At 37.1% G+C, this 18,608-nt stretch overlaps 1 protein-coding gene across 1 annotated transcript in view; it reads left to right on the plus strand.

Annotated features, from left to right (window-relative positions):
* Positions 1-18,608, plus strand: part of CDH5 (cadherin 5) — a 214,701-nt gene that overhangs the window by 140,666 nt on the left and 55,427 nt on the right. Inside the window, exons 4-5 of the mRNA XM_053699617.1 lie at positions 7,647-7,763; positions 9,717-9,884. Of these exons, the coding sequence (XP_053555592.1) occupies positions 7,647-7,763; positions 9,717-9,884 (285 nt within the window). The remainder of the gene's footprint in view (positions 1-7,646; positions 7,764-9,716; positions 9,885-18,608) is intronic.

Genomic DNA, 18,608 nt, shown 5'->3' on the forward strand with positions numbered 1-18,608 from the left:
TGGTGCAATGCTGAATACGGTGAGCGTATTGCTCGCCGTATTCAGCGAGGTCTGGTGGACCTGATCTGCACTGACGGTAGCGATAAATTGGGGCCATTGAGTCATATAGATGAGGGACAGTACTTAACTCAGAAGACAAGCTGTACCTAAAAAGAAGCACACTTACATAAACTATTTCCAATTAAATCATATTCTGAGTTAAGTCCCTTGGGTACTCTAGTTTGTAACTTAAATACCCAAAACATTTCACGTTTACCTAAGATTTTATCTCTCTCTCCTCCCCTAAGGGGTGGCGTAATCCGCTCAATGGCCAGCCATCTGAATGTATCATTGTTTTTCTGATGTATGTTTCTAAAATGTCTCACTAGAGGTGTCGTGGCGACCCCTATTTGAATGGTAGATAAGTGATTACGAATCCTAGTGTTGACATCATTCGTCATGAGGCCTTTGTATTGAAGGTGGCATTCGACACACGTAATCAGGTAAATGACATAGGAGGATGTACAGTTCAGGCAAGAGGAGATCTTAAACTCCTCCCCAGTGACCTGTGATTGAAATGTATCTGAAAAAATACAGAACTCACATGGTCTACACCTGGACCTGCCACACTTGTACATCCCCCTATTTTTGAGCCATGCACTCTGGGTCACATCAGCCACTGAAGGCAATTCAGAGGGTGAAATATAGTTGCCTATGGTCTTGTTGCGTCTGTAAGAGCAGTGTAGACCCTTTTCCACACTGCTTAATAGGTTATCATCAGCTGATAACATGCGAAAATGCCTATTCACTATTTTACAAATGTCTTTGTATTCATTGCTATAGTCAGTAACAAAGGTAACCCTTTGCGGCAAATCAGTAGTTTGTGTTACATCCTGTCTAGAGTCCCCCAGTAGATCCTTTCTGTCTATTCTGTCCACCTGGGATTGAGCTCTGTTAATGACGTGTTTAGGATAACCTCTTTGTTGAAGTCTATCTCTCATTGTCTTGAATTGCTTTGTATAGACTGCCCCATCAGTACAATTTTTTTCACCCTAATCAGTTGCCCCTTGGCAACCGCAAAGGGGACATGTCTAGGGTGACAACTGCTGGCATGTAAGAGTGTGTTCTTAGTGATGGGTTTTCGATACAGATCAACAGAGATACAGCCATTCTCCATACCTATCAAAGTGATATCCAGATAGTTAACAGATTTCACTTGACTCTCAAATGTAAATCTCAAGCCCACCATATTGTTGTTTAGGTGCTGGACAAAATCTTCAACATAAGTCAAAGGCCCCTGCCAGATAAAAAGCAGGTCATCAATGTAGCGCCGATACAGCACCACATTGTCTTTGAGGGTGTTTCCATCTCCATAGATGTGGGACCGCTCCCACCAACCCATGAAAAGGTTGGCATAGGAGGGGGCAAACTTAGCCCCCATAGCAGTCCCACACCTCTGGAGATAGAACTCACCCTCAAACCGAAAATAGTTGTGGGTCAACAGAAACTTTGTGACTCTCAATATAAAGTCAATGAACTCTCTGGTAAAATCAGAGTAATTATTAAGGAAGAAGGCGATCGCATTCAACCCTTCCTCATGAGGTATTGAGGAATAGAGAGCCACGACGTCCACTTTTAGGCAAGAAAAATTGCTCACATCCCAAAAAGTATTTTCCATTACACAGACAATGTCCTTAGTATCCCTAACATAGCTATGAAGGGTAACTACAAAAGGATGCAAAATCGCATCCAACCATTCGGAGAGGTGTTCTGAGAGGGAACCTATTCCACTCACTATAGGCCATCCTTGAACATTTTCAGGGGATTTATGAACCTTTGGGAAGATGGTGAAAGATGGGCACCACAGGGCATTCGACTAACAAAATAGTCATGGGTTGCCCTGTCAAAGTGCCCATCCTTCAAACCATCATCCAAAAGTGACCTTAATTCTCTCAGAAATACTCTAGTGGGGTCATTGTCTAAATGTACATATTGGGTGGTATCCCTCAACTGACGGTGTGCCTCCCCAATATATGCTGTCCTGTCCAATATGACAACTGAGTCCCCCTTGTCAGCCGATCGTATGACTATCTCTTTCGTAGCCTGATGCTCTTTTAGGGCTATTTTCTCCTTCCTAGACAGATTTTGTTTGTGTTTAACAGATTTACCTTCTTTACTATTGTGGAATAGCTGAGTCAAATCATCTTCTACTCTCTTATAAAATGTTTCAAGTATATTACCTCGGCTTTGTATGGGATAGAACTCAGAGGGTCTTCTAAAGCCACTAAAGCTTCTTACTGTTTTAGACTCTCTCTCCTGAGTGCCCTGGGTCCCTAAAGTGTCTAGTGTATTAATATCACACACTTCCTGGAAATTCAATGTGGGGACCTTGCAGGAAGTAGATACTTCACTGCTTCGTGCCAAGGAACTCTGTATATATACATTATCCTCAGTTCGACCACTAAAATGTTTTTGTAAAGAAAGTGTACGTATTAATCCGTTAATGTCCAGCATGGTTTTAAACAGGTCAAAGGAGCAAGATGGAGCAAAATTAAGGCCAAAGCTCAGTACTCTTAAATGGGTATCAGACAGTTTACAAGATGAGAGGTTAATCACGTTATTTATTGATAGTTTGTGTTCTTGTTCCCTCGCAGTTGATACCTCCCTTGTTTTTCCTGTCCTATCCCTGTTTTCTCTAGAGGTTTGTAAAAAAAACTGTTCAAAAACTCTCCGATCTTCACCTGTATTACTCATTATTACATTAGTACTGGTCTGGGGAATATATTTATATTGCATATCTGGAACTGGGGCTCTGTTATGCTGCAATCTGTACAGTGTATGTAACTGCTTTGAACAGTAATACAGTACCTCATTTTGTGAAACTTACTGCACGAGTAAGCACCTAGTCCTTGGACTGTTTAAATCAATCACCCATCTAACTAGTGAATTCCCCCTTTGCAATTGTGTATATATATATATATATATATATATATATATATATATATATATATATATATATATATATATATATTTGTTGTTGTTTGTTTGTACATATGTATTTATGTATTTATATGTGTATATATGTATTTACAGACAAATACATACAGTATGTACACACATACAGACATATATAAAGAGCATTGGAGCCCTTTGAAGTTAAGTAGATGAAAACATGTAAAACATGTAAACAAATTGAAATCCCGCGATTGTGCGTGCCATTGTGAGATCTCAATGATGTGAAAGCGTCATAGGCACGTCCTCCAGGACACGATCCCATTCAGGATGCAACATTGGCTTCAGGACGTTACATGTGTCATAATGGCGCTAAAGCCCAGCACAGTTAGGATGGCATGGAATGTCCTAACGTCAGGAAGGGATTAATAAAGTGATTAACTGTGTATTTACTGTAAATATTTCTCATTCCAATGTTCTAAGTATTTATAAATAGATATTTCTATAAATATCATGTATATATATATATATATATATATATATATATATATATATATATATATATATAGTAGGTATAGATATATATTGTATTAAAATACCATCAGATATTAGTAGAAATGTGTATTTAAGTATAAATAGAACATATTCTGCTATGTGAAGAACATTGGAATGTGAAATATCTATATTTTCATGTTGGGTTATTGCACTTGAGAATATGCAATAGGGTTTTTATTTCACACTATTTTTTCTCCGTTGACTTCTATGGGTGGAATACATTAGCGCACGTGTGATATCCTAACTTTGGCTTTTTGCGCCAAAGCAAAAATGTTTTACTTTTAACTTGTAATACAAGCGCTACCCAACACACACAAAAAGCTTACTTTTAGCAGAGTTACCACGCAACCATAATTGCTAAACACTCCTTTTCTATCATAGCATAGTGCAGTTCCGGGGAAACAGTTTTCTGCTCAGATAAAGAACAGGGTGTTCCACATCATCAACATATTGGGACAGTACTGCACCTAAATCAACCTCAGAGGTATCTGTTTGGAGAAAGAATTCCTTACTAAAGTCAGGCACCACAAGGATGGGCTCTTTACAGAGTGCTGCATGTATATCAGCAAAATATTCTTCAGCCTTGCTGTGCCCAGGCTGCTTGCTTTAGTAAGGTCAGTGAGGGAAGCAGCCCTTGTGGGAAAATGGGGAATGAACCTCCAGTAGTAGCCTACAATTCTCATTAAGGCTGACTTGCTTCTTCCTCAGTGGCCTGGGCCAGTTGTGTATAGCTTCTACCTTGTCAAGATGGGGCTTTATCATTCCTCCACAACCACATAACCCAAGTATTTAGTCTCAGCCAAACCGATAGTACATTTAGAAGGGTTGGCTGTCATCCCCACATTTCTAAATTTGTCCAACACCACCTGCCCTTTTTTTAGTTTCGAATCCCAGTCTGGGCTATGAATGATCACATCACCCAGATATGCAGCACATATGTGGCATGAGGTCTAAGCAACTTGCCAATTAACCTTTGAAAGGTTGCTGGGGCTCCATGGAGACCAAAAGGCATTATTCTATACTGAAATAGGCCATCGGGAGTAGCAAATATGGTTTTCTCTCTGGCATGCTCCATTAATGGTATCTGCTAATAACCCTTTGTCAGGTCCAACAGAGAGAAACCTGGCCTTTGCTTGGCTCTCTACTAATTCATCGACACGGGACATTGGATATGCATCAAACTTAGAGATCTCATTTAATATTCTAAAATCATTACATAACCTAATAGAATCATCAGGTTTAGGTACTAAAACAATTGGGCTTGACCAGTTACTTTGAGATTCCACTATCACCCCTAACAAGCATTTTCTTAACTTTGGCACTTATGACTTCCCTTTTTGCCTTAGGAAAATGGTATGACTTAAAACTATAGGTAACTCCCGGTTGTGTGATAATGACATGTGCAATCTCTTGGGTTCTGCCAGGTATTGAGGAGAAGACAACCCTATTCATCTCAACCAAGCTTCTAGCCTCTTCTGCTTGCTTAGGTGTCAGTTCTGAAGAAATTGACACTGCCAGCTCTGGGCCTAATTTTCAAAGAAGAGGTGTCCTGGCTGACCTAAAAACTTACACACACACATATATATATATATATATATATATATATATATATATATATATATATATATATATATATATATATATATATATATATATATATATGTGTGTGTGTGTGTGTGTGTGTGTGTGTGTGTGTGTGTGTGTGTGTGTGTGTGTGTGTAAATTACAAAACAAAACAGTGTAGGTGCACATCCTACCACTAGAGTCCACAAATGTATAGCATATCTAAATATACACTTCTATTTGCTAAATATACTTGCATTGTTCAAATAAGATTGGGAATAGACATCACACAATAATATCGACATATATTTAAGTTGCAAAGAATATTATCAGATAAATATTCCTTTAAATAAAAATGGGATCTTAGTCACACAATATGATCATATTCTGCTAAGCCAGTCACCACTTACAAGGTGTCCCATGATAGACTGGTCCTAACACTAATCAGTGTCCACACTGCAGCAAATCATGTCTACACAGAATGCCTCAGCTTTATATATATATCACTATTACTAAACTGGAACACACCTGAGCTGGGTGGTGTGCATTAACCAAAAAAGGGATTGGTCAACTCCCTATTCAGAAAGAAGCAATAAGGGGGTTATTTGGTCAATATGTGTATATATATATATATACATATATATATATATATATATATATATATATATATATATATATATATATATATATATATATATATATATATATATATATATACAGTATCTCACAAAAGTGAGTACACCTCTCACATTTTTGTAAATATTTTATTATATCTTTTCATGAGACAAAACTGAAGAAATGACACTTTGCTACAATGTAAAGTAGTGAGTGTACAGCCTGTATAGCAGTGTAAATAACTCAACACACAGCTATTAATGTCTAAACCGTTGGCAACAAAAGTGAGTACACCCCTAAGACCATTAACAAGACCTGAGAGTGCATTCATTTGTTGCTATATATATATATATATATATACATATATATATATATATATATATATATATATATATATATATATATATATACAGTATGTATATATATATATATATATATATATATATATATATATATATATATATATATATTGATCTGATTACCAGCTGATGGGGATTAAGAGGGCTAGGGACAAGACACCACATATATAGTTACTTGCGGCAATCCTGGTGCAAGAAGTTTATAAACAGTATTTTAAACAGTATTAATATAACACACAAAGTAACACACAAAGTACAGTTAATCAGTTAATCAAAATTTGTGCTTTATTAGGGCAACAAAAAAATATTCAACTGAGCCTATATCAGAGATCCCTGAATATCAAATATATACTACAACTAGCAGACATCTGCTCCAATCATTAAATGTGCGGGGTCTCACTGCTTAAACCCAAGACTGGTGTCCCCAAACATAGCTGAATTCAAACTCAATGACATCATGCCTGATGAAGCCCTGTGAGGGATCAGGTGTGGGGTGAAACTCATGTAGCTGTAAGCTGAAAGGACACGCTAAAAGCAACTACTAGCGTGGCTATTTTTTTCACTGAGCAAATACCTCTCTCTGATGTAAGGGACATATACTTTTACTCTACCATTGCGTTTGAATTCAACTATGTTTGGGGACACCAGTCTTGGGTTTGAGCAGCGAGACCCCACCAGTGATGTCATGCATTGGAGGCTGGCACACGGAGTAAGTGTGTATTGAGTAACGCCGATCCTGGTATTTGGGGTAAGATACGGGCTGCTTTTTGAATACCAAGTCAGACCTGGTGAGTCCCTATGATGTGTCTGGTGGTCCAGTGAGCTTGGTTTCTAGGAGGACTGTCAGTTTACACTCTTATTATCGTTAATATGAACTGCAACTTCCATTGGATACACTTGCCTATACTTGCTGTGGCCAAATAGCAGTCTTCTAGATACTGTGTGCACATTTAATGATTGGAGCAGATGTCTGCTAGTTGTAGTAATCATACCGGTATATTTGATATTCAGGGATCCCTGATATAGGCTCAGTTGAATATTTTGTTGTTGCCTTAATAAAGCACATGTTTTGATTAACTGTACTTTGAGTGTTATATTAATACTGTTTGTTCTCTAAGGGGAGGTGTCCGTGTATTGTATTTGATTGGCTTAATAGGGGGTTGCAGGATTGGGTTTACTTTTTTTTCTCTTTGACAAAAATTTTAAAGAGAGAGAGAGAGAGAGAGAGAGAGAGGGAGAGATTAAAATATAAACATTTTTAGACAGTAAAACAAACGTGATTAGAATCTATTAAAAGCTTGCAAACTCTTGCATTGGTTTAAACATTGAAAGTCATATTATATAATGTATAATATAAATTATCAAGTCACTACTACTAGTGGGTTGGGAGGTAGTAAGATAAGTATCAAAATAAAATCAGATAAGTCGTATTGAAGAATTTTTATCAGTAACACAAGCCACATCATTTTTGAATTAATAATGTCCCTTTTATATAGTTTCAGTAAAACTAATCAATATATATTAGTCGTATTTTAATTTAAAAAAAAGATAGCATGATACATTTGAGTTGATTTTGATTATTTGATCCTCTTTAATATCTTTGCCATATTTGTATATTTCTAGGAACCCTGGTGACAAATGTTACGGCTTTTGATGCAGATGACCCTACTGTTGGTGGGAATGCTAAGGTAACATATAGACTCATAAAAGGACAAGAATACTTCTTGATCAACAATACAGGTAATAGATATAAAGATTGATTCTCTAAAACAATTTGTTCAGCCGAGATTATCTAAAATGATCTTTCAGCACTGCACGATTACATACAAAATTGTAGAAATGCAAATGTAGCTATAACTCTCTAGTTGGTGTTCTATGCAGATCAGGATGTGAAGTAGAGACAAGCACAATACACTATATCAGCACATGACATTACAGTGAGGTTTTTTTTCTTTTACACTTTTTGCTTTGCATTTTATTTTATTTTGCTTTAGAACATATTTAGTTATACCTTGTACTTTGTATTTAAATGACTTTACATAGCAATGGATTAAGGATTATGATTTGTGCAAATTCTGAATATTTATTCTATTTATCTTTAACAAATTATGATTTTATGTGTGTGTGTGAGTGTGTATCTGTGTGTATGTCTGGGAATCTGTGTGTATTTCTGTGTATCTGTGTGTATGTATGTGTATCTGTGTGTATATCTGTGTATCTGTGTGTATTTGTGTATCGCTGTGTATCTGTGTGTATTTCTGTGTATCTGTGTGTATATCTGTGTATCTGTGTGTATTTGTGTATATCTGTTTGTATATCTGTGTATCTGTGTGTATTTGTGTATCGCTGTGTATTTGTGTGTATTTCTGTGTATCTGTGTGTATTTGTGTATCTCTGTGTATATCTGTGTATCTGTGTGTATATCTGTGTATCTGTGTGTATTTCTGTGTATCTGTGTGTATATCTGTGTATCTGTGTGTATTTGTGTATCTCTGTGTATACCTGTGTATCTGTGTGTATATCTGTGTATCTTATTTGTGTATCGCTGTGTATCTGTGTGTATTTCTGTGTATCTGTGCGTATTTCTGTGTATCTGTGTGTATCTCTGTGTATCTGTGTGTATATCTGTGTATCTGTGTGTAGTGTATCTCTGTGTATCTGTGTGTATATCTGTGTATCTGTGTGTATTTGTGTATCTCTGTGTATCTGTGTGTCTTTATGTGTATCTCTGTGTATTTGTGTATCTCTGTGTATCTGTGTGTGTATCTGTGTGTATTTCTGTGTATCTGTGTGTATATCTGTGTATCTGTGTGTATGTCTGTGTATCTGTGTGTATGTCTGTGTATCAGTGTGTATGTATGTGTATCTCTGTGTATATCTGTGTATCTGTGTGTATTTCTGTGTATCTGTGTGTATGGCTGTATATCTCTGTGTATGTCTGTGTATCTTTGTATGTGTGTGTGTCTTTACAAACTGCATTACACTTTGTATGCCGTCTATGTGAAACTAATTAACCTTGCTGTTTGAGAGAATGGGTTTGACATTGTGTCATTATTGTTAACTTATTGTTATATTTTAAACTACATATTATTTTATTGTAAACCACTAAAACAGGATTATACCTAAATGATTAATATATAGTAAAAGCACTGAAGGCTTTGTTCACTTATGCAAAGAATTTATTGGGATAACAAATAATATATTTTGGGATGGGATAAATATATAGAGGTAAAAGAAACATTTTGGATTTCATGTCCCTTTAAAGGGCCTTAATAGTCCCGAGCGGTACTTTTACTGTGTGTTTAACACCTTTGCTGTGGTTAAACATACAGTGGTGCAGGATCAATAGTTTTTTAACTATTATGGCACGTTAAGTGAACAAAATGTTGTACTTTATAACTATATACACAAACTTATAAGAAATTAAAACAGTATTGCTGTGTAATTTTAATTGACCTTTTCTAGTCTTCAGGAAACTTATTATCAAAAATATATTTCTTAGCTTATTTTAAATGCATGATAGAAAATATCAATCTGCTGTGCCTCCATCAAAAGGTAAGTTATGGGAAGGCCAACAGATTTAGGTTCTGTGAGTTAATAACAGAAAGCAGCCAGATTTCACAAAAATAATAAGGTCGTTTCTATGGAGACATAAAATTGCCTTCATTTCCTTTATTTTTCTTCTATTTATAGGATTCATTTTAACTGCGACCTCAGATTTAGACAGAGAACAGAAAGCTACATATGAATTAATTGTGGAAGCCAAAGATTCACCAGACCAAAAAGGAGGTCTATCAAGTACTGCCACCGTAATCGTCACTTTACTTGATATTAATGATAACTTCCCGACTTTCAAGGACAGTAAGTATTACACGGCTGACACATGTTCATTTAATATTGAGAACATTTTGGGGTTTTTGCTAAAAAAAAAACCCATAAAAGGTATATTGTTTGTTTTTAGGCTCATCTATGCCCCTAAATTTCAGTCTTTCTCCTTGAAAATCAAACTTGCTCTTGAACTTTAGACATTTTTATCCACATACATAGCCTGTGACTGAGCATAACCTCACTGCTTAGAGACAGCTGTTTGCATATCAACTATCTAAGAAAAGGAGAAAAAGGGAGAACAAGATTAGGAGTCAGATGATCTAAAGCTCTCCACTCTAGCGTGAATATCTAAGAACTCTCCTCAGTACTTTGAGGTCACTCAGATAATTTTAGAAAGGCGCATTTTAGCTTTAGAAATGTTTACCTAGGTATTCAGCTTTATGTGAGAGACACATATGTTGCAATATAATTTAATTTAGCGCTGCGGAATCTGTTGGCACTCTACAAATAAACAATAATAATAATAATAATAATAATATAATGCTTAAAAAAAGCCCAAATGATTGAAAGTTCTGCGAGGCGGCGATATATTCAAAAGGGATCCGATGTAATGTCACGAATGCCTGCAAAATATTCAAAAGTGACGATATTACTGTTTAAAGGCAGCATCGCAGAGAGGCGTTTTACTATGGGTATTTACAATGGGTATTCCAAGCAGCATCGGCACCGACATTGGAGATGTAAAGTAAAGGATCCATTTTAAAGGGACATAAAAAAAATTCTTTCATAATTCAATAGAGCATGGAATTTTAACCACTATCCAGTTTACTTCTATTATCACATTTTCTTAGTTTTCTTGTTATCCTTTGTTGAAAAGCAAAGATGTAAGCTGAGGAGTGTACACGTGTCTGCAGCACTATATGGCAGAATTTTTGCAACAAGGGCACTAGATGACAGCCCTACTTCCTGTCATGTAGTGCTTCATGCATGTGCCCGCTACCTATATAGGTATATCTTTAACAAAGAATAACATGAGAGCAAATTTGATACTAGAAGTAATTTGGAACCTTAAATTGTATTTTCTATCTGAATAAGGAAAGGGGTTTCCTGTCCCTTTAAATATATAGCACCGAGCCTAATAAATATACCTATGTACTCATAAACCGACATAACCCACCACTGTAAACTAACCCTACACTACTTAACCCCTAATCCGCTACTACCTCACTACAATAAACTTCCTAACCTATTAAACTCCATACTGCCAATAGCCCACCTCAATAAACTTCCCTATTAACCTCTATACGTGGCAATAGCCCACCATAATACATTTACAAACCTATTAACCCCTATGCTGACAATAGAGCACTGCAATAAACTATACTAAAGTCTTCTGATATACTAATAAAAAATCCCAAATGAAAATCTATATCCTAAAAAAGATGGCATTTTGTTGGGCATTTCCCTGATAAGTGCATCTGGTAAGGCCTTGCCCTACAGTCTAAAACAATCCTAATCTAAAAAAAAGCCCTAACCTAAAAAAATCTTTTCTCTAATAAAAATATTTGTAGGCCATTGCCCTAAAGATATTTCAGCTTTTTTGGACTAAAAAAAACAAATCCCTATTCTAAAAAAAAAACACTCCAGAAAATCCTAACTCTAAATCCCAAAGTTTTCTACTCACCCAACTTGACTCTGGCGGTACTCCTCTTGTTTCTTCATGATGGCGGTCCTCCAAGGTTTTCCTCTTCATCTTCATGACAGTGGTCGTCTTCTTCCATCTTCCATCTGATGCTTCTTTCTTCTTATCTTCTTGAAGACATCCTCTTCATGTGGTCACAACCGGGGGTTACTTTTATTGTAAAATGGGGTTGTATTTTTTTTAGAAAAAGAACTAAGTCACTTTAGGTCAATGCCCTTCAAAAAGGGCTATTGCTATAGTAACTTTTAGTGTTAGTATAGGGTTTTTTATTTTGGGGGGTGTTTTTTTGTTAAAGGGAACTTTAGTTTTAGTATAGGCATAACTGTGTTTTTTTTTTATTTTTGGTAGTGTTTTTTTAATGTGCTTTTTATTTTCAGTAATTTTAGTGTACGTAATTTTTTGTAATTTAGGGGTTGTTAGCTTAGAAGTCTGGGGTTAGGGGTAGATTGCGTTGGGGCAGTTGCAGCAAATTAGGGCTTAATAAGTTGGTGGGATATTTGCTATGGCGGTTGTGGCAGTTTAGGGGTTAATAGGCTAGGGGGCTTATTGTGATGGGGGGTTGTGGCAGTTTAGGGGTTAATAGGTTAGGTGGTCTTTAGGTTATGGCAGATTATTGGTTAATAGTGTAGGTTGTGCTAAGGGTGAAGGTGCATAAGGGGTAAATAGTTTAGTGAAGCATTGCATTTATATACAACTAGGCATTAAGCCTGCCCAGAGGGCAGTCTATGTTTAAAAACTACAACCCCCCAAGCTAAAGTTAAAAAAAAAAATTACAGAAAAAAATAAACAAAGGTATCCAAAATAAAAATTTTGAACCTAAACTAATACCCCTATGAAAATAAATAATCCCCCTCAAAATTAAAACATCCCCTAATCTAATACTAAACTACCAATAGCCCTTAAAAGGGCCTTTTGTAGGACATTGCCCTAAGTTAAACAGTTCTTTTACCTCTAAAAAAATACTAAATCCCCCCTAACAGTAAAAACCCCCACCCACCAAACCCCCCAAAATAAAAAAAAACTAACACTAAAATATACTAAACTACACATTGCCCCTAAAGGGACATTTGTATGGGCATTGCCCTTAAAAGGGCATTCAGCTCTTTTACTGTCACACCGCACCGCTCTAGCTGTTGCTAGGGACGCTGCGCCTGCTTCTCTGCTTGTTGTCAAGGGATGTGTCGGCTCCTGTTGCGTGCAGCGGTGACGTCATCGCCCCCAGCTCCTCTCTCTCTGAAGCCGGTCGGATTTCCTGTGGCGCAAATCCTGCGCCTATGTAAGTTGCTCACTTTCTACCTATCACTGCCCAAGTATAAGTGTTACTTTGTGTGCTCCTGGATGTGATAGTTTACTGTATTCTGGATTGCCATATCGTTAACGAACTCTGCCTGTCTCACTACTCTGCTTGCTTAACCCCTAAAGTACTGGATTGCCTCACTGCTAATGAACTCTGCCTGTCTGACTACTCTGCTTGCTTAACCCCTAAAGTACTGGATTGCCTCACTGTTAATGAACTCTGCCTGTCTGACTACTCTGCTTGCTTAACCCCTAAAGTACTGGATTGCCTCACTGTTGCTGAACATTGCCTGTCTGACCACTCTGCCTGTTTATCCCTTGAACCTTTGGAATGTGATACTGTTGCGGTCCTCAATGGCAGCGGTCCTCATTGGCGGAGGCGTTCCTCGGCGGCATGGAGGCTCCACTTCATCCGAAGTCCATTGTAGACTGATGATTGAATACAAGGTACCCCAAAAAATATGGGGTACCTTGCATTTAATCTTCAGTGTGCGGCAGACAATCGCATAATGAGGAGCCTCCACGCTGCCGAGGACCGCCGCCGAGAATTGCCACGTCTGGGAAGACCGCTCCACACCTCTGCTCCGCGCTGCCTTCGCTGTGGATGAAGATAGGAGATGATGGACCCACCTGGAAGAAGACCTTCCCTTTAGGGGCAATGGGTAGTTTATTTTTTTTAGTGTTAGTTTTTTTTTATTTTGGGGGGTTTTACTGTTAGGGGGGCTTGGTTTATTTTTTATGTAAAAGAGCTGATTTCTTTAGGGCAATGCCCTACAAAAAGCCCTTTTAAGGGCTATTGATAGTTTATTCTTAGATTAGGGGGTTTTTTTTATTTGGGGGGAGGTTTATTTTCATAGGGATTTGGTTTAATTTTTTTACTTTGGATAATGTGGTTTATTATTTTGTGTAATGTTAGACTTTTTGTTATTTTGTGTAATGTTAGACTTTTATTTTGTGTAATGTTAGACTTTTTTATTTTGTGTAATGTTAGACTTTTTTATTTTGTGTAATGTTAGACTTTTTTTATTTTGTGTAATGTTAGACTTTTTTTATTTTGTGTAATGTTAGACTTTTTTATTTTCTGTAATTTTAGATTAGTTTAAATTTAGTTTTCTTTATTTTTAAAGTAATGTTAGTTTTTTTTTATTTAAATTGTAATTTAGGATTATTTTAATTTATGTAATGGGGTTAGGGGATGTTAGATTATGGGGCTTAGTGATTAGTTATTTGCGTTGTGGGGTTTGGCGGTTTAGGGGTTAATAGATGTATTATGTTAATTGCGATGTGGGTTAATGGCGGTTTAGGGGTTAATAGATGTATTAGGTAGTTTGCGATGTTGGGGTTGGCGGATTTAGGGGTTAATAATTTTATTAGGTAGTTGGTTGTTCTTTTTTTCTTAATACTTATCGCGGGAGGTTCGTTTTTTTTTTTAATGCTTATTGCGGGCGGTTAGTTTTTTTTTTAATACTTATTGCGGGAGGTTAGGGGTTTTTTTAATACTTATTGCGGGCGGTTAGTTTTTTTTTAATACTTATTGCGGGCGATTAGTGTTTTTTTTAATACTTATTGCGGGAGGTTAGGGGGGTTTTTATAAACTAATTGCGGGCGGTTATTTTTTTTTTTTTAATACTTATTGCGGGTGGTTAGAGTTTTTTTTAATGTAATGCTCCGTTTGTCTTTGCTGCATCCCGCTGGATTCCGAAAATGGCAGGGTGGTGAAAGAATCAATTTTTGGAATCCACCTGGATGCAGTGAAGTGCTGCCAACATTCCTTTAAGGATGCATGCGCAAATGGCGACGGACGCTTTACAAACGCGATTATAGCATAGATGTTAAAATGATATGCCTTGTCATGTATAATGCATATTTTAAATATTGTATATAATTTAAAATGTAGTTATTTTTGCTTGATCATTTTGTTATTTTAAACATAAATATCGGCTAGATTACGAGTTGTGCGTTAAGCTGAAAAAGCAGCGTTAACAGGTCCTAACGATGCTTTTTCTCTACCGCTGCTATTATGAGTCTTGCAGGTTTAGGGGCACCGCACACTTCTTTGGCCTTACCGCAAAACGACTTACGTAAACTTCGTAAACCCTTTTTTCTATGGGACTTCCATAGCACTGATATTTCGAGTCTGTCCTGGGAGGCCAAAAAGTGATTGGTACACCCTCTACCTCCAAGATTCGTAACGCATTCTAAAGTCAGTAGTTATGAATTTTATGGTACAACGCCGTAGCATAAAGCTCATAACTAAAGTGCTAAAAAGTACACTAACACCCATAAACTACCTATTAACCCCTGAACCGAGGCCCTCCCGCATCGCAAACACTATAATACATTTTTTAACCCCTAATCTGCCGCTCTGGACATCGCCGCCACTAGAATAAACATATTAACCCCTAAAACGCCACACTCCCGCCTCGCCAACACTAGTTAAATATTATTAACCCCTAATCTGCCGCCCCTAACATCGCCGCCACCTTCATTATACTTATTAACCCCTAATCTGACGTCCCCAACGTCACCGCCACTATATTAAATGTATTAACCCCTAAATCTAAGTCTAACCCTAACACCCCCTAACTTAAATATAATTTAAATAAATCTAAAGAAAATTACTATAATTAACTAAATTATTCATATTTAAAACTAAATACTTATCTATAAAATAAACCCTAAGCTAGCTACAATATAACTAATAGTTACATTGTAGCTATCTTATGGTTTATTTTTATTTTACAGGCAAGTTTGTATTTATTTTAACTAGGTAGAATAGTTACTAAATAGTTATTAACTATTTAATAACTACCTAGCTAAAATAAATACAAAAGTACCTGTAAAATAAAACCTAACCTAAGTTACACTAACACCTAACACTACACTAAAATTAAATAAATTAAATACAATTAGCTAAAGTACAAAAAAAACCACACTAAATTACAGAAAATAATAAATAACAAATTACAAGATATTTAAACTAAATACACCTAATCTAATAGCCCTATCAAAAAAGAAAAAAAAGAACAAAAAAAAAAAAAAAAACCTAACCTAAACTAAACTATCAACAGCCCTTAAAAGGGCCTTTTGTGGGGCATTGCCCCAAAATAATCATCTCTTTTACCTGTAAAAAAAAAAATACAAACAACCCCCCCAACAGTAAAACCCACCACCCACACAACCAACCCCCCAAATAAAAGCCTAACGCCTAACTAAAAAAACCTAAGCTCCCCATTGCCCTGAAAAGGGCATTTGGATGGGCATTGCCCTTAAAAGGGCATTTAGCTCTATTGCAGCCTAAAGCCTTAACCTAAAAAATAAACCAACCCAATACACCCTTAAAAAAAACTAACACTAACCCCCTGACGATTGACTTGCTGGTGCAACGCCACCCCCTGCAGATTTGCGGCCAATTGGCCGCCAGCAGGGAGGTGTCAATCAACCCGATTGTTCTAGATCGGGTTGAATTGTGGTGATTCCTGTCCGCCTCATCATAGCAGGCGGACACGGTTATGGAGCAGCGGTCTTTATACCGCTGCTCCAGAAATACGGGCCCTCAAGCTCCGTACGGAGCTTGATAAATGGGCCTCATAAGCTTAAATTACAATCTTGAATCTTATCAAGCTCTGTAATATTTTTTGAGACTCTACAAGAATTGCCCCTTAATTTAACTAATATTTAAATTCTACTGAAAGTCATTATATCCAATCTATGCTACTCATCAGCAATATTTCCCAAAGATTTTCATCTGTATTTCTTATGTCTGATGTCAATTGAAGCTATTCTCAACATCAATACAGCATTGTTCTACACCAGCATTTAAACCCTAACAACTCAAAATGTTACAACTAACTTATAAAGCCCCCTCACATTGAGAATCCTCTTAAATAGTTAACCCTAGCTGATCCTCACTGACACATAGGGCTTGATTTATCAATCAATGTCCGCCCCTGTCCCCACCAGCTCTCCTCTGGCGGGCAGCAATCTGCTGCCAGAATTTAACGTTGCACACTATCCTGCTACCTGCCCACGCACAGCTAATCACACGCGAGCAGGAGCTGTCAATCTCTCGGGTTGGACGAGACCGGGGAGGTTGAAATTCTCCACCTAAGAGGTGGAGAAGAGGGTAGGGAAGCAGCGGTCTGATGGCCGCTGCTTGATAAATTGTTACTGCAGGTTCTCTTGTGAGAACCTGCAGTCATAGGGAGGAGAAGGCTTGATAAATCGAGCCCATAGTGATGTCCAGTTCATAATCAGGTAGATTACGAGTTTTGCGCTCGTGTTTTAATGCTGAAAAAATGGCTATTTCAGCATTAAAACAGTAAAGCAGCCATTATGAGTCTTGTCGGTATAACTGTACCGCAAGCCTTTTAGCCTGTAATGCAACGTCAGTCCCGCACTTAAAAAAATTAAGTTTTTTTCTTGGGATTCCCATAGCGCTGCCATTACGAGTTGTGCGGTGAGGCTAAAAAGCTTGCGCTACACCCTATACCGACACAATCCGTACCGCCACCTGACAGCAGAACTGTCAAAGACAGACAAAACTGTTACATAAAACTCATAACTAAAGTGTTACAAAGTATACTAACACCAATAAACTACCTATTAACCCCTAAACCAAGGCCCTCCCGCATTGCAAACTCTATTTTAAAGTTATTAACCCCTAATCTGCCGCTTCCGATATCGCTGCCATTAATAACATTTATTAACCCCTATTCCGCCGCTGCCCAAAATTGCCCACACTATACCAAAGTTATTAACCCCTATTCCGCCACTCCCCGACATCGCCGCCACTAAATAAAGTTATTATCCCCTAAACCTCTGTGCATCGACCACTCCGCCTCCGCAGGGATGAAGAAGATGCTGGTCCCTCGATGGATGAAGATGGAGCCGCTTGGATGAAGATGGAGCCGCTGGGATGAAGATCGTTCAAGCCGGGTTAGTGTTAGGTTTTTTAAGGTTTTTTTGGGTAGGTTTTTTTTTTAGATTAGGGTTTGGGCTTTATGTAAAAGAGCTAAATGCCCTTTTCAGGCCAAGAAAAAGAGCCAAATGCCCATACAAATGCCCTTTTCAGGGCAATAGGTAGATTAGGTTTTTTTTAGTTAGGTTTTTTATTTTGTGGGTTTGGGGTGGGTGGGGGTTTGTTTACTGTTAGGGGGTGTTTGTTTTTATTTTGTTGCAAAAGAGCTGTTAACTTTAGGGCAATGCCCTAAAAAAGGCCCTTTTAAGGGCTATTGGTAGTTAATTATAGATTAGGGTTTTTTATTTTGGGGTGTTTTTTTTTTTTTTTTAAACGGTGTATTAGAATAGGAATAATTTTTATTATTTTGGATAATTCGTTTGTTACTTTTTGTAATTTTTTTTTTTTTTTTAGAATAGCCATTTTTTTATTTTTAATGGGCAGCAAAAGAGCTGAATTCCAATACAAATGCCCTTTTCAGGGCAATGGGTAGATTAGGTTTAACTTTATTTTTATTTTGTCGTTTTGGGGAGTGGGGGTTTGTATACTGTTAGGGGCTGTTTGTTTTTCTTTTGTAGAAAAAGAGCTGATTTCTTTAGGGCAATGCCCTACAAAAGGCCCTGTAAAGGGCCCTTGCTAGTTTATTATAGATTAGGGTTTTTTATTTTGGGGGGGGGGTTTGGTTGTTTTTTTTTAAACAGGGTATTAGAATAGGAATAGTTTTTATTGTTTTGGATAATTTTGTTTGTTATTTTTTGTAATGGTAGTTTTTTTATTTTTTGTAATTTTAGTGTTTTTT

The sequence above is a fragment of the Bombina bombina genome, chromosome 1 (assembly GCF_027579735.1).
Source record: "Bombina bombina isolate aBomBom1 chromosome 1, aBomBom1.pri, whole genome shotgun sequence".
Classification (NCBI taxonomy): domain Eukaryota; kingdom Metazoa; phylum Chordata; class Amphibia; order Anura; family Bombinatoridae; genus Bombina; species Bombina bombina.